General features: G+C 44.5%; 1 protein-coding gene across 2 annotated transcripts in view; it reads left to right on the top strand.

Annotated features, from left to right (window-relative positions):
- The window catches only part of MAD1L1 (mitotic arrest deficient 1 like 1), a 544,571-nt gene that overhangs the window by 7,940 nt on the left and 523,069 nt on the right, over nt 1-13,562 (top strand). For both annotated transcript variants that reach the window (XM_069983919.1, XM_069983921.1), the window contains exons 6-9: nt 1,490-1,571; nt 2,452-2,582; nt 4,151-4,265; nt 5,197-5,258. In XM_069983919.1, the coding sequence (XP_069840020.1) occupies nt 1,490-1,571; nt 2,452-2,582; nt 4,151-4,265; nt 5,197-5,258 (390 nt within the window). The remainder of the gene's footprint in view (nt 1-1,489; nt 1,572-2,451; nt 2,583-4,150; nt 4,266-5,196; nt 5,259-13,562) is intronic.

Below are 13,562 nucleotides of genomic sequence, written 5' to 3'. Positions count from 1 at the left end.
AGTGCAAACTTTGGCAGCATTGTCCTGATGTGCACCGCCACTAATAGTATGGTGGTTGCAGGAGCAAGCGGAGGTAAGCATTGACAAGGCTGCACTTCTGCATCACCCCAGTCTCTTGTTAGAATGCAGTGGTAGGTCATGGATATGTGCTGCTGCTGCTCTGTTTATTCTTTATAGGAGCCGTGGTAACTTGACAGTTTCTGGCAGCTCCCGTAGAGAATAAAAGTCGTGACCACACAAATGCGTGACAAGCTGCACTATTCTAACAGGAGACTGGGGTCCATGTTCTTAAGATCGTGCAGGGCCCCACCAGTCTTACCTCCATGGTCAAGTAGTTATCCCCTACCATATGGATGGGACATAACGTTCTACCCCTTTAACCTTGTATTGTTCTACAAACCCCACATTAAGGTGTTTACATTTTTAGGACAATTTACTGTATTGAAAAAGTGTATTTGTCAGCCCTGGCCTGCTCTGGCTCCTACAAGCATCTCCAGGTGCCTGGACCATTCTTGGACATGAGTGATCAAAGATACTTTACCAACCAGAGTATTCAGTGCTGGGGAACAGACATACTATGGAGACATTGGAGGCCAATGGATGTTTCCATGTTCTTCAGTCCGCCCTAGGGTTGCGTCAATCTTCTAAAGGCAGCGGGATTCAAATGATGAGCATTAGGGTTCATGCAAACACAAACTTAGGGTACTATTACACGGAACAATAATCAGCCGAATCGGCCCTATCTCGTTTCGTGTAATAAAAACGATCAGACGATTGTTGTCATCGGCTGATTGTTGATTTAGGTTCTGACCTATAATCGTCAGGCGCCAACTGCGCACCACTACGTGTAATAGCGGTGCGAGGCTGACAATATGCAAAGAGGAATACATACTTATCCAGGTTTCAGGGCTCCTCTTCCTCTGTGCTTCTCCCTGGGTCCCGCGCGCTCCAGCTTCACAGTGGCCTGTCTCAGCTGACAGGCCGCTTGGCCAATCACAGACCGGGACCGCCGTGGCCAGTGATTGGCTGAGTGGCCTGTCAGCTGAGACAAGCCACTGTGAAGCTGGAGCGAGCGGGACCCAGGGAGAAGCACAGAGGAAGAGGAGCCCTGCAACCTGGATAGGTATGTATGCAGTTTAAACAAAGGCTAAAAGGACATCGGTAACTATGTCCCTGCAGCCCTTGTTAAACTATTATCGTCCTGTGTAATAGTCCCAGTAAATGAGCGCCGATCTAGCAGATCGGCGCTCGTTTAAAGGTATCAGCGGGCCCCTATCGGCCTGTGTAATACCACCCTGACTGTAAGTTCGCTCCTCTCTAGGAGTGATGTTGGGTAGAAAACACATTTGTATGTAAAGTTTTAGCTAATTTAAGTTGGATCCACTTCATTTGGTTGAATTTCCTTGGTTACTTAAACAAATATCAGAACGTGCACCCTAATGGCTGTCTTTGTATATGAATGTACTGTATAATGCTGTGTTTCTTCCAGGAGGCTGCAGGATGGCAATCAGACAGCACAGACGTTGCAGGAGCTCCAGGCTTTAAATGCTGATTATGAATTAAAGATAAAGGTTGGTTAATAAATGGCACCTTTGTTAACCTCATAATGTGTACCCACCTCACTAAACAGCGTCCTCTTCAAATGTACAAGCCAAGTACAGAGGTTTGAGATTTTGTGTGGAATTTACTGCGTGTTTAGTAGTAATGGTTAAAACACTGCAGGCCCCTGGCTGCATACGGTCAGAATGCAGCGTCCAATCAGCACACAAGTTTGCCGACAAGATTGTGCACTGACCGGCTGTTGTATTCCAGCCACGTGTGGGCAAGGGCTTGTGTGTTTTCACCCTAAACATTTTACGGCAAAGTGACTGCTCATGGTTCTCTGATCTCTTATATATATCTCATAGGCAGCGTGCCACGTGTAAAAATGCCAGGATCGCAACTATCTTTATCTCTGTATCTGTTTGCTATATCCACCTTATTTTCTGGTGTTTGTTAAGCTGTATAGAGAAGATCATACCTAGTGCACAAGCCAAAGACCTAAAGAAAATGCCACAAACAACAAACAGTACATAGGAAAACATTCTATCAGGTTTATTAAGCCTGGTGTTTTTTATACATTAGTCTCATAGTGAAGTATGCTAGAGTGAAATACACCAGGAAGCACATTCCTCCTGCCAGAGAACAAGAGTTAAATCCGCAATGAGATGTTGTCAATGTGTGATGCAAATGTAATAATTCCACCTCATTGTTTCCCTATAGACTTTAATGAAACATCTAAATGCAATGTTTTAGGCAAAAGTGCAAGAAAGATGCCTTCAAATGAAGCATGAACACAGTGTTTATGAATACACCCTGACCCACTTTTAAGTCAGAAGATGGAATAACCTATATGTACTTGCTTTTAGCCTATATGGACTTGGTTATCAATATCTATTTTACATTTCACAGACCTTGGAACAGAAACTGTCCTCTCAGGAGCAGGATGCTGCCATTGTGAAGAGCATGAAGTCTGATCTGGAAATGCTACCAAAGATTGAGAGGGAACTTCTACAGCTGAGGGAGGAGAATGCTAACCTCAGGTAAATCATTGGGGACTATCTCTGTTTCCCCGGGGCAGATATTCAGCAATTTTAGTGCAGCAGATGCAGTGTAGTGTAGTAGCAATGTTTGATAAAAAAAGAAAGAGATCTCATCCATGCACTGTGGGAAAAAATCCACACAAATTTGACTTCAATAGGGAAAGCAAAATCCACAATAGATTCACAACATAATTTTGCATAATTTTTAAAACTATTTCTTTAAAAAAAAACTTTTTACATATACCACTGCGAAATCCTCAGAAGCAAATCAGCAGGATTTAGTGTTGGTCTATCTGCAGAAATGCTGTGGCTAGCACAACCTCTGTCCCTCCTCCCCACCCTCATCATTAGGAATGATCCAGGCAGATTGCCTCCTATTCTCCACCTGTGTCAGCCCGGCACATGGGCTGGATTATTAAGGCACCTGTGCAATGTTGAGTATGGAGAAAATGTTCCAGTGGCATTACTAATGATGAAGAGGGTGAGGAGGAAGGACGGAGGGGTGGTGCAAAGTTAGGGCACAGATATTCTAAGCCACGGCCGTTGAGCACGGGGCTGCAAGTTTAAAAGTTGCTTTTTTTTTTTACAATAACTGCATTACCTGCCGAACGGACCCCAGGACACATCTTTGATTAAAAGCAGCTATCTGAACGTCCAAGTGGTTTGGGGGGGTCAGATTGTGGGTACAGAGTTACTTTAAGGAATTCTCTCTTTTAAAAAAAAAACAATTATACAAAATATACTGTCCAATTTAGAGGAAACCTGTCGGGCATTTCATATCGCCCGAACCATGAGCAGCAGAGAACCAGGACAGGCTTTCTTATGACAACAAAGTATTTTGTATCAAAACTGAAAGTGGGCTTTGGTTTACCAGGGTGGTCCCCAGGGCTTCTCCTTACCACACAGTGCTTGCTTGATGGACAAAATTAGAGAGAAACCTGTCCATCATGCCTGGTGTGTTGTGGAGTTGCTGCTGTGGACCGCCCTGGTGACATTAAAGCCCTGCTCCCGGTCAGTTGTAAAAATATGACTTCTTTAAACTGATGCAATGTTGTAATGAAGGGAGCATTTTCCTGTGTCATATTGCCCATGGTTCTTAGATTATAAGATTCTCGACAAGTTCTCTTTTGAAGGGGATCTGTCACTTGGTTTATGCTGCCTTAAATGAGGGAAGCGTAAGCATAAATGAATTCTGTTCAGCCGTTCTCCTGATATACAGGAGAACGGGCTTCATGTCTGTTTCATTATATCGGCCTCACTTTACCGTTAATGCGAAGATCCATTTATCTAGAGATATCTTTGTCAGCTGATCGCTGTGCGTTCCTTACTGTCCGTAATTCACCTTTTGTAAAATGGTCTTTACCCAAAGCAACCAGATCCTTCCTCCTGTTCTCCTTTGCTCCCATCCTTCACTTCCCAATAGTTTAGATCTATTTCCAGTGACTCCTTTCCTCAATGTGGGATGTAGCTAAACATTATTTTGTGGGACCTGACAGGATTAAACCACTTTGGATAATTGTTTAATGTGATTTCTTTTTTGTGTCTAATTTTTATTTTGCCCCATACAGGGAAATGAGAGAAAATAATGCACTGCTGAAGGAAGAGCTGGAATCGCTACGCAGAGCGGCCGAGCGATATGACCGCATGAAGGAAGAGCTGGTCGCTTTAGAGCTAGACAAGGAAGTAAGTGATGGATGGTTGTCATCATAATTTTACCAACTTTCTAGATATAATTTTACCCTTTCTAGACTATAGAGCCATTAATAAATAAGGACAACTTTTCCTTTAAATGGCTGCATGCCATAATATATTTTCCCTGTAGTGGCTGCTGGAAGGGAAATGAGATGCTGACTGCAACATCCCCTCACTAAAGCCCCTATTACACGTGGCGATGGAGCTGTTGGCGCTATTACACCCTTCGGCAGCGAGTGGGCGAGTGCAGGGGGGGGGGGGCGTCGCTGCCTGGTGATCGCTAGATCGTCTGGGCAGCCCATAGAAAATAGCAGAGGTCTTCTGCCGCCGCTCCTATTGCATGGAGCACCGGCAGCATATTGCTGCTATCTAGGTGGTTTGTCTTTCTACATGTTCAAAGACAACGACAGACAACAATCAGCTGACATCGTTCATGTAGGCTGATTGTTGTCTTCCATTACACGAGAAGATTATCGGACGTAATGATAACCGCTTTGTGTAATAGGGCCTTAAGTCAGTCGAGTGAGAGCTGACTGCTTCTCATATTATTGCTGTCTGTGCAGATAAAGTCCTGTAGCCCCTTTACCCTTCTCTGTTCTATTACCTTGTAGAGCTGTCATAATGGTACGCAGAATTAATTCCATTCTCCATGTTGACACAAGTCCCAGCAGTCGGACGCCCACCAGTCTGCTAGTTATCTCCAGTCTAATAGATATGAGGGAACCATTTAAGGGGTTAATGCATGTTATATATCCTACATATTGCATTGCAGATATTAAAGTGCAAGTCTATCGCTTTTCCAGCAAATCCATAGATTGCACGCTTTAGGAGCGGGCTGTGAACTTGCTGGAAGACTTTGACTTGCACTGCTTGTCTGTTGAGAAATTTTATTCTGAATGTGCTTTTTTTGCCTGTGTTATAGAGAATTCTTAAGAAACTGAAGAGCTGGGAAAGTATGGAACAAACCACCGGCCTCAGCATCAAGTAGGTGCCTAATGTGTGAATATGGCGCAAACAATCTGGTATATGTCTAAAAACCTCTGGTACTGTAATATAGTGGGTCTATCCATTACAAGCAGTCAGTCAGCTGTTTCTGTTTTCCTAGGCTGGTTGTAGACGAGTAGAATACAGATGTGCTTTTGCATCTGTGTTGTAGACACATTTCAGTGGGTGGGTGCCTACTGTCTATTGAATGGATTGTATATATCTGTAATGCTTTTGGTTTAGGTCATCCCACCCATGGTCAGGTTGGACTTGTGTCCATATTACTTATCTAAAACTGACCTCATAGCCTGAATCTGATGTTGGAGAAGCTAAACTGTTTGACTTTGCTTTATAGGAGCGTAGGGGTGTATGTCTGAAGCAACTATTGACTCTATTCCTGTAGCCAGCAAGTTGCTTAAAGACATATTGTCTCTGCAGGTCCCTGCACAATTTAAAAGTTTACATGCTGCATGGTTCATATTCACCTGTATAAAACATGTCTTTGTTGTGTTTCTGGCCAGAAAGTCAGGCAGTGTAACCCAATGTTTTATTATTTAGCACATAATGGTATATATAATTATTTTACATTTAAATCACTTTTTACCAAAAATCACCCCTTACACCAGTAAAGAGCTGTAAAATCTTAGCGACTAGGTGTCTCACTTCTCTCCAGTCAGGTGTCTGTTGCCAAAGGAATTCTATGTTTAGTGACAGGCAGAGCAAGACAAAGTACAGGATTTGGAGGCGGGGTTTAAGTTGTGCTATGTGCAGGTAAGAGCCAGCGTTATATACCTGCTTGCTGAACCAGTCTGCCTGCTGATGATGATCCACACTGTTTCTTATAGGAAAATCAAGGTTTTCCTCTAATCTCTCACTGCTCATAAAACTCAGGGCACCTTTCCCATGGGTAAATACCAGTGTATCTACTGCTGTATGGCCACAGTGTTAGTAGTGTAATCTCCCTCGCCGCTTCTCAGTAGCAGTTCAGTGTAACCCCTTGCTGGTATTTATTTCCTCTCACATTACACCTTGCATACTCAGCGCGTCAGTTACCCCTTCCACCCCCTCACTGGTATTGTACTGTTAATCACCCCCCAGCACAGTGCCAGCCTGTTCAGTCCAGGTCTCTAGCACTATGTTATGGCATAGCAGAAAAGATTGCATGCTGTGATAGTCTAGAGATATCAGGGAATGGAAGTACTACTGATATACTACTGATAAACAACCCATGTCTGGGTCCACACCCTGAAATGTAGGGAAATTGTTGTGGACCATGGAAAGCTCTCTTAGGAGCTCCCTAACAGGGACTGCACTAAAGTTGTCTTTTGACCAATCTGAAGGCTTAAACTAACATAACCTTGCAGGTTTTTGAAATGGCAGGTATATTTAAAAGGTTAACTCTAAGATTAAAACCAATCCTTTATTTATTGATTGAGTTCCTACCACTAGGACCCTCACTAGTCATGAGAAAAGGGGGCCCTTACACCCTAGTGTGAACTAAGCGACGGTCAAACGTGTTGCCACTCCATTCTATATCTATGTGATTGGTGGAGGTAGCCAGAGACTTATAGGTGTATTGGAGTATCTGTGGCAACACCTTAGTGAGTGAATACAGCGGCTGAGCCCATGATCAACCACTTCTCCAATCACACTGGGAAACGAGAGACCCCTATTTGCATGATTAAGTGAGTGTTGCAGTGTTGCCCCCCCCCCATCAGATGCCTGTTACCTGTGCTTTGGATCTGTAATGGGTATTAATCATGGGATATCATCTTAAGACGTTTCCGGGGGATGCAGAGGTCACGCCCTGACGAAACCCAAAGACTTCTCCGCTACTTGATATATGGCAGATGATGGTTGGGGTAGTCATGTGGTAGATGATGGTTGGGTAGTCATGTGGCAGATGATGGTTGGGTAGTCATATGGCAGATGATGGTTGGGTAGTCATATGGCAGATGATGGTTGGGTAGTCATGGCAGATGATGGTTGGGTAGTCATGTGGCAGATGATGGTTGGGTAGTCATGTGGCAGATGATGGTTGGGTAGTCATGTGGCAGATGATGGTTGGGTAGTCATATGGCAGATGATGGTTGGGTAGTCATGTGGCAGATGATGGTTGGTAAGAGCTGTCGGAGAATTTTCCTCAGCATCCTGAAGCTCCACGTTACGCCTCTGGAGACGAGCTAATCTTCAACTCCAGTAAATACCTGACTGCCGCTGATTCACAATGATTTCCCAGCATTTTATGGGGAAGAGTATCTGTTTTATTAAGACAACAACAATAATAATAAACCTGGCAAATAAGCAGGGACACCTGACTGCCGCTCATTCACAGCGCTTTTACAGCCCCATCTCCCCAGAAAATAGGACGCCTTTTATTTTTAAGGAAATAATAAAGACAGAAAATCACATATTTCCTCGAATACTTATTTGTTCCTGAATGGGAATATGAAGAGCTGGTGATTTACCAGTAAATTACTTTTGCCCGTATTCTGCTCATAATGAAATCCAATTATAATGGTTCCATATGTGTTTCTGATCTCCGTCGTAATCACCAGCATCTGTCACTCCACCCCGCCCCCCTCCTTTCCTGTGTGATGTGAGGCGCCCGTTCTCATAGCATTCGGTCGGATGCTGGTACGCCGCCGTCCTTCCCTCGGTATTCCACCTTAAGTGACTTAGTGGTTGGTGGGGGGAAAAAAAATAGCTTTTACTTACCTCAAGCTGTTCCTCTTTAATGAAGTCATTTAGCAGCAGGAGACAAATGAAAATGAGTGACAAGTTTTTCTCTTTTTTTTTTTTTTTTTTTTTTTTTTTGCTCCAGTCTAATAACATCTTCTTCATCGAAAATTATTCAGGGGAAGCAGCAAGATTTTGATTAAGCCACGTAACATGGAGCAATCTTTCCGAGAAGGAATATGTATTTATTAAGGAACGGTGGGAAAGAGGGGGAAACATTTAATTGCGCCCAAGGAAATAATTTATAGTGGCGCTCTATTAATTGGCCCCGGGCAGTTCACGCTGATTCCAATTTACAGAAAAAAAAAATCCCTATAAAAATGCTAAAGTTAGATTGGGGTCCAGGGGGCACCGAGGAGCTGAGGAGGATGTGATGATGTGGTGACGTAATGGAAGTTGTCACTGGGGTAAAGGTTTCATTGTTATCATGAAGTAGTAGCTAATATGTATAATGGATCTCTATACAGATTACTGTACGTTCATTCCTCTTAATGCATCAGGTATGTTTATATTGAAAGTCTTTTGATCAGTCGGGGTCTGGACGGTCAGGCCTCCGCCGATGACTAGAACGGGTCGAGAGAAGTACGCAGCTCAGCTTTTTCCGTCTAGATGCAGGAGATTGGTTCTAATGGGGTGTTTAGAGAGATTTATCTGACAGGTTTTTAAAAGTCAGGAATGGATTTGAGAAGAGGAGAAATCTCAGTCTTTCCCTTTATGACCTGTTCTCTGTTTTATAGTTTGTTCCTGTCTTTGGCTTCAAAAAGTTTTCAGCAAGACCTGGGAGGGCAGCGAGCTGGGAAGAGAAGCGCTCAGCAAAGCACTTCTCCCAGCTTGTTCTAGCAATTAGTGGGGAGTCTTAAGACCCCGACTGATCAACAATGTTTTGTTATGTGACTGTAGCACTTTAACTTTTGCATGAGCAAGAAATATAGCACAAAGCCTTAAAGACGATGTACCGCCAGGTACATCCGCTTTAATCTGACACAGTGATAGAACGGCGCCGTCACAGGCAAGCCGGTGCCGCGGTCCATTTTTCGATTTGCAGCCTGGTTCCAGAGTATGGCGCCGTTCTATCCACGGGTCCAGTGCTCCAAAGCTTGAGCACCAGCCTGGGACCCGTGGATAGAACGGCGCTGTACACGGGAACCGGGCCGCAGATCCAAAAAAACGGATCGCGGCACCGGCTTGCCTGTGACTGCACCGTTCTATCCCTGTGTCAGATTAAAGAGGATGTACCTGGTGGTACATCATTTAAATATGCAGCAATATCTATGTAATGCAGTGTATTGTGCCAGACTGCATTCAGAGCCCATTAATGGTTCTAACATGGTAGAATGTAGGGTCCCGGAAGAGCCCCAGAGCTAGAACTACTAAAGCCCCCATTACACGGGGTGGCTGGAGGAGCAAACGAGCTGTCAGCGCTAGTTTTCCCCTTGTTCCCCACTCTTTGCTGGCGCTATTACATGTGGCGGCAGTGAGCGGGTGACTACAGAGGGGGCCGCGGGAAGCTGCCCGGGTGATCGCTGGATTGTCCGGGCAGCCCATAGAGGATAGTGGAGGTCTGTTGCCACTGCTCCTGTTCTCCAGAGCGACCGCAGCAGATCGCTGCTATCACAGTCGTTTGTCTTTCAACTTATTGAAAGACAAACGACAGCAATGATCAGCCAACATTGTTCATGTAGGCTGATCGTTGCCATGGCCGATAATAATTTGTGTAATAGGGCCTTAAAGCCCTATTTCACGGGTCGTTTAGAGGTGCAAATGAGCGCTGTCTGCGCTCGTTTGCTCCTCGTTCCCCGCTTGCTGCCGCCGCTATTGAACGCAGCAGCAGCGAGCAGGTGAGTGCGGGAGGGGGGGGGGGGCTGCCTGGTTGATCGCTGATCGTCCGGGCAGCCCATAGGATACAGCAGCGTCTGCTGCCGATGCTCCTATTCAACAGAGCGACGGCAGCAGATTGTTGGTGTATCAGTCGCTTGTTTTTCAACATGTTGAAAAACAAGCGACTGCAACGATCAGCCGACATGAACGATGTCAGCTGATAGTTGCACTCTACTCCACGGGACGATTATCGTCCGTAGCTGCCGATATCGGCCGAATACGGACGATAATTGTTCCGTGTAATAGGGCCTTTAAGCTTAGGATTTGTCAAGTAGTCTTTTTCGCATTTCTGCGGTTGTCAAACTATATGTACCTTTCTCTAGACATCAACTAGTTAACCTTATTAGCACCTTCGCTGGATATCGCTATGGTGGAGACTTAGAAGTGCATGCATGAGTTACACAGGCATTAGTCTATTAGACTAAACGTACCGACGTGTGAAAATTCTAGTGTGCAGTGCTAGACATGTTTCTGAAATGTTCCACCAGGTGGCGCCAGCCCTGCTGACTAATGCTTTTTTGGTCCAGACGCGTAGAATAAGGTTTACTAGATACTGAGACATTATAATCTATTCAAGTTGTTCATCTCCAGCTGTACTATTGATATCTACAGATGGATGAGTCCTAATCTTAACATTGAGAACACCTCACATCTCTCTGCAGACTTTGCTTGTCTACTCTTGGCCTGTGTTTCCACGTTCACATTTTTTCTGCGTTCACATAAATAGAGCCTGATTAATCTGGGTTCTACAATTGTCTTCCTTGTCTAACTCTCCTTTGCTATGGGATCAGCATTACCAGACTTAAAGGGATAGTTCATCTACTGGTGCCAAAAAGTTCCAGAGATTTGTAATTTACTCCTATTAAAAAAAAAAAAATCTCCAGTCTTCCAGTGCTTATCAGCTGCTGTATGTCCTGGTGTATTATTTCCAGTCTGGAGAGCAGGAGAGTATTTCTATGAGATTTTGCTGCTGCCCTGAACAGTTCCTGACATGGACAGAGGTGGCAGCAGAGAGCACTGTGTCAGACTGGAAAGAATACACCACTTCCCGCAGGGCATACAGCAGTTGATAAGTCCTGGACAACTGGAGATTTCTTAATAGAAGGAAATTACAAATCTCTGGCACCGGTTTATTTAAAAGAAAGAAAAAAATTGTTGCGAACAACCCATTTTATAGTTATGTGGATATACATTTTATACACCTTTTTCCAATCAGCCATAGTGCTGACACTGCAACGTCCGGTGCTTTAGACTCCACAAATGAGATGCGAGACCCTTGCTGCCTCCACCGATTGCCTCCCGAGCAGTCACAGACTTGCAGGGCTCTGTACATACGCTTCAGTAATGTCTCCTATTGCTGCCTGCATGGACCGCTGCCATTCATAGAGGCATCTGGCTTCTCGGAAGAGATTTGTGGATTACATCCAAATGTCTTACACGGCCTAACACTTGTTTCCTGCCAACTTTCCAGTGATGGGGCTTTCACTAATAATTGCAATGCCGCTCATTACAAGCCTTAGCTGAATTAAATTGTTCTCCTCAAAAGAATATTTTCTTTTTTTTTTGGTTGTAAGTCTCCTGTTTTTCTGGCCTCCTTAATGGGTAACGCATTGTAATAAAGTGCTCACTCCCAGGGTGGGTGCCATTCTAGGACTGCATTACAGTGATTGCTGATCCTGCTTAAAGGGACATTGTGCGGCAGACCAATGCCGCTATACGCTGAACCTACTGGAGCCTGGAACAAGCAAAAAGGCCACCATTACCAAGTATGAAAATAGGTGCTGCTCCGGTATTGATATAGCATTAACCCCTAAAGTGTTTACATGCTAATTCTATAATGCGTATGCCACCATTCAGCCTCAGAACTGCAGCATGTCATCATGGCATAGCTCCCGCTAAGATGTCTGCCCCTGTGGACAGGGCCATTCCTTGCAGTTGTTGCACATTAGATGGAGGTACATACATGCTCTAATCAGTCCATTCTGCTTTTGTCCCAGAGATGATCCATAACATGTGGACCCAGTCCATAACTATACGACCTTTTGGGAATGGTTCATATTTTTATTGAATGTGTTCTTCTGCCTTAAAGGGGTTGTCCAGCGAAAAACCTTTTCTTTCAAATCAACTGGTGTCAGAAAGTTATATAGATTTGTAATTTACTTCTATTAAAAATTCTCAAGTCTTCCCATACTTATTAGCTGCTGTATGTCCTACAGGAAATGTTTGTTTTATTTTCAGTCTGACACAGTGCTCTCTGCTGACATCTCTGGCCGAGACAGGAACTGTCCAGAGCAGGGGAGGTTTTCTATGAGGATTCATAGAAAACAGACAGAGTTCCTGTCTCGACCAGAGATGTCAGCAGAGAGCAACGTGTCAGACTGAAAATAAAACAACACTTCCTGCAGGACATACAGTAGCTAGTTAGTATTGAAAGACTTGAGATTTTTAAATAGAAGTAAATTACAAATCTATATAACTTTCTGACAACAGTCTATTTGAAAGAAAAAGTTTTTTGCGGGACACCCTCTTTAAAAAAAAAAAGCAGTTCACCAAAAATTATTTTTGGCCCCCCGATAGGCGCTGGCAAGTATACTCACAGCAGCTGATCGGTGTCCCGCGGTGCAGCTTCGCTACGGTCCCGCGGCGCCGTTCAAATCAGGCACGCGCTCACATCCGCCTCCGCTGTGAGTCCTCTTCTCTGTCCTGTGATTATTTGCCGGAACTCACGCTTTAATGCATTCTCCATGGAAGCGGGTGACTTCCGGCGTTCAGTTACAAGACAGAGAAGAGGAGTCACTGCAGAAGCTGAAGTGAACGTGCGCCGGATTTGAATGGCGTGGCGCGGGACACTGATCAGCTGCAGTGAGTATACGTGCCAGCGCATACCGGGGGGGGGGGGGGCAATAATAATTTTTTGTGAACTGCTTCTTTAAGGGATGTACTTGTTCACTCACAATGCGTAGGTAAGCCTTAGGCCTTATTCCCATGTTCCGTGCATAACTGTCAGTACAGTAGCGCAAAGATTTAACAATTTCAGAGCTCACAGCCTCATAATGAATAATGATGCCAGAAATCCAGAAGTCCGGTCCATAGCACATCATCCGTATATATGGACCGTGCACAGAACATGTGAATCTAGCTTTGTTGTTCGAATGTCCGTCTGTATCCAAGGACCTGAGTTCCCCCACCATTACATCACCTCCACGAGTCAGAACGGGCTGCTTACACCAGTTTCTTCCCATCAGCTTGGTGCTACAGAGCTCTAGATCATCTGACAATGTTTTCCCACCACCCAGTGATCCAGTTTTGACAGCAATGGCACTGGAGCTGTTTTTCTTGACCACACCATTCACTGTATACTTTTATACTAATGTATAGGAAAACCCTACATGGTTGGCATTTCTTTAAATCCTGGCTTAGGCTAGTCTAGCACCCATCACCAGGGATCGGTTATTTAGATGAAACTGATCCACATAGGGCTCGGTGTCTCTAATAAAGTGATCAGTTGGCACTAGAGATGAGCGAACCTGGTTCCGGTTCGAGTCGATCCGAACCCGAACGTTCGGCATTTGAATAGCGGGGTCTGCTGAACTTGGATAAAGCTCTAAGGTTGTCTGGAAAACATGGATACAGCCAATGACTATATCCATGATTTCCACATAGCCTTAGGGCTTTATCCAACTTCAG

The sequence above is a fragment of the Dendropsophus ebraccatus genome, chromosome 9 (genome assembly GCF_027789765.1).
Source record: "Dendropsophus ebraccatus isolate aDenEbr1 chromosome 9, aDenEbr1.pat, whole genome shotgun sequence".
NCBI lineage: Eukaryota > Metazoa > Chordata > Amphibia > Anura > Hylidae > Dendropsophus > Dendropsophus ebraccatus.
Note: the sequence above shows the minus strand (reverse complement) of the source record. Positions and strands in the feature narration are given on the sequence as shown.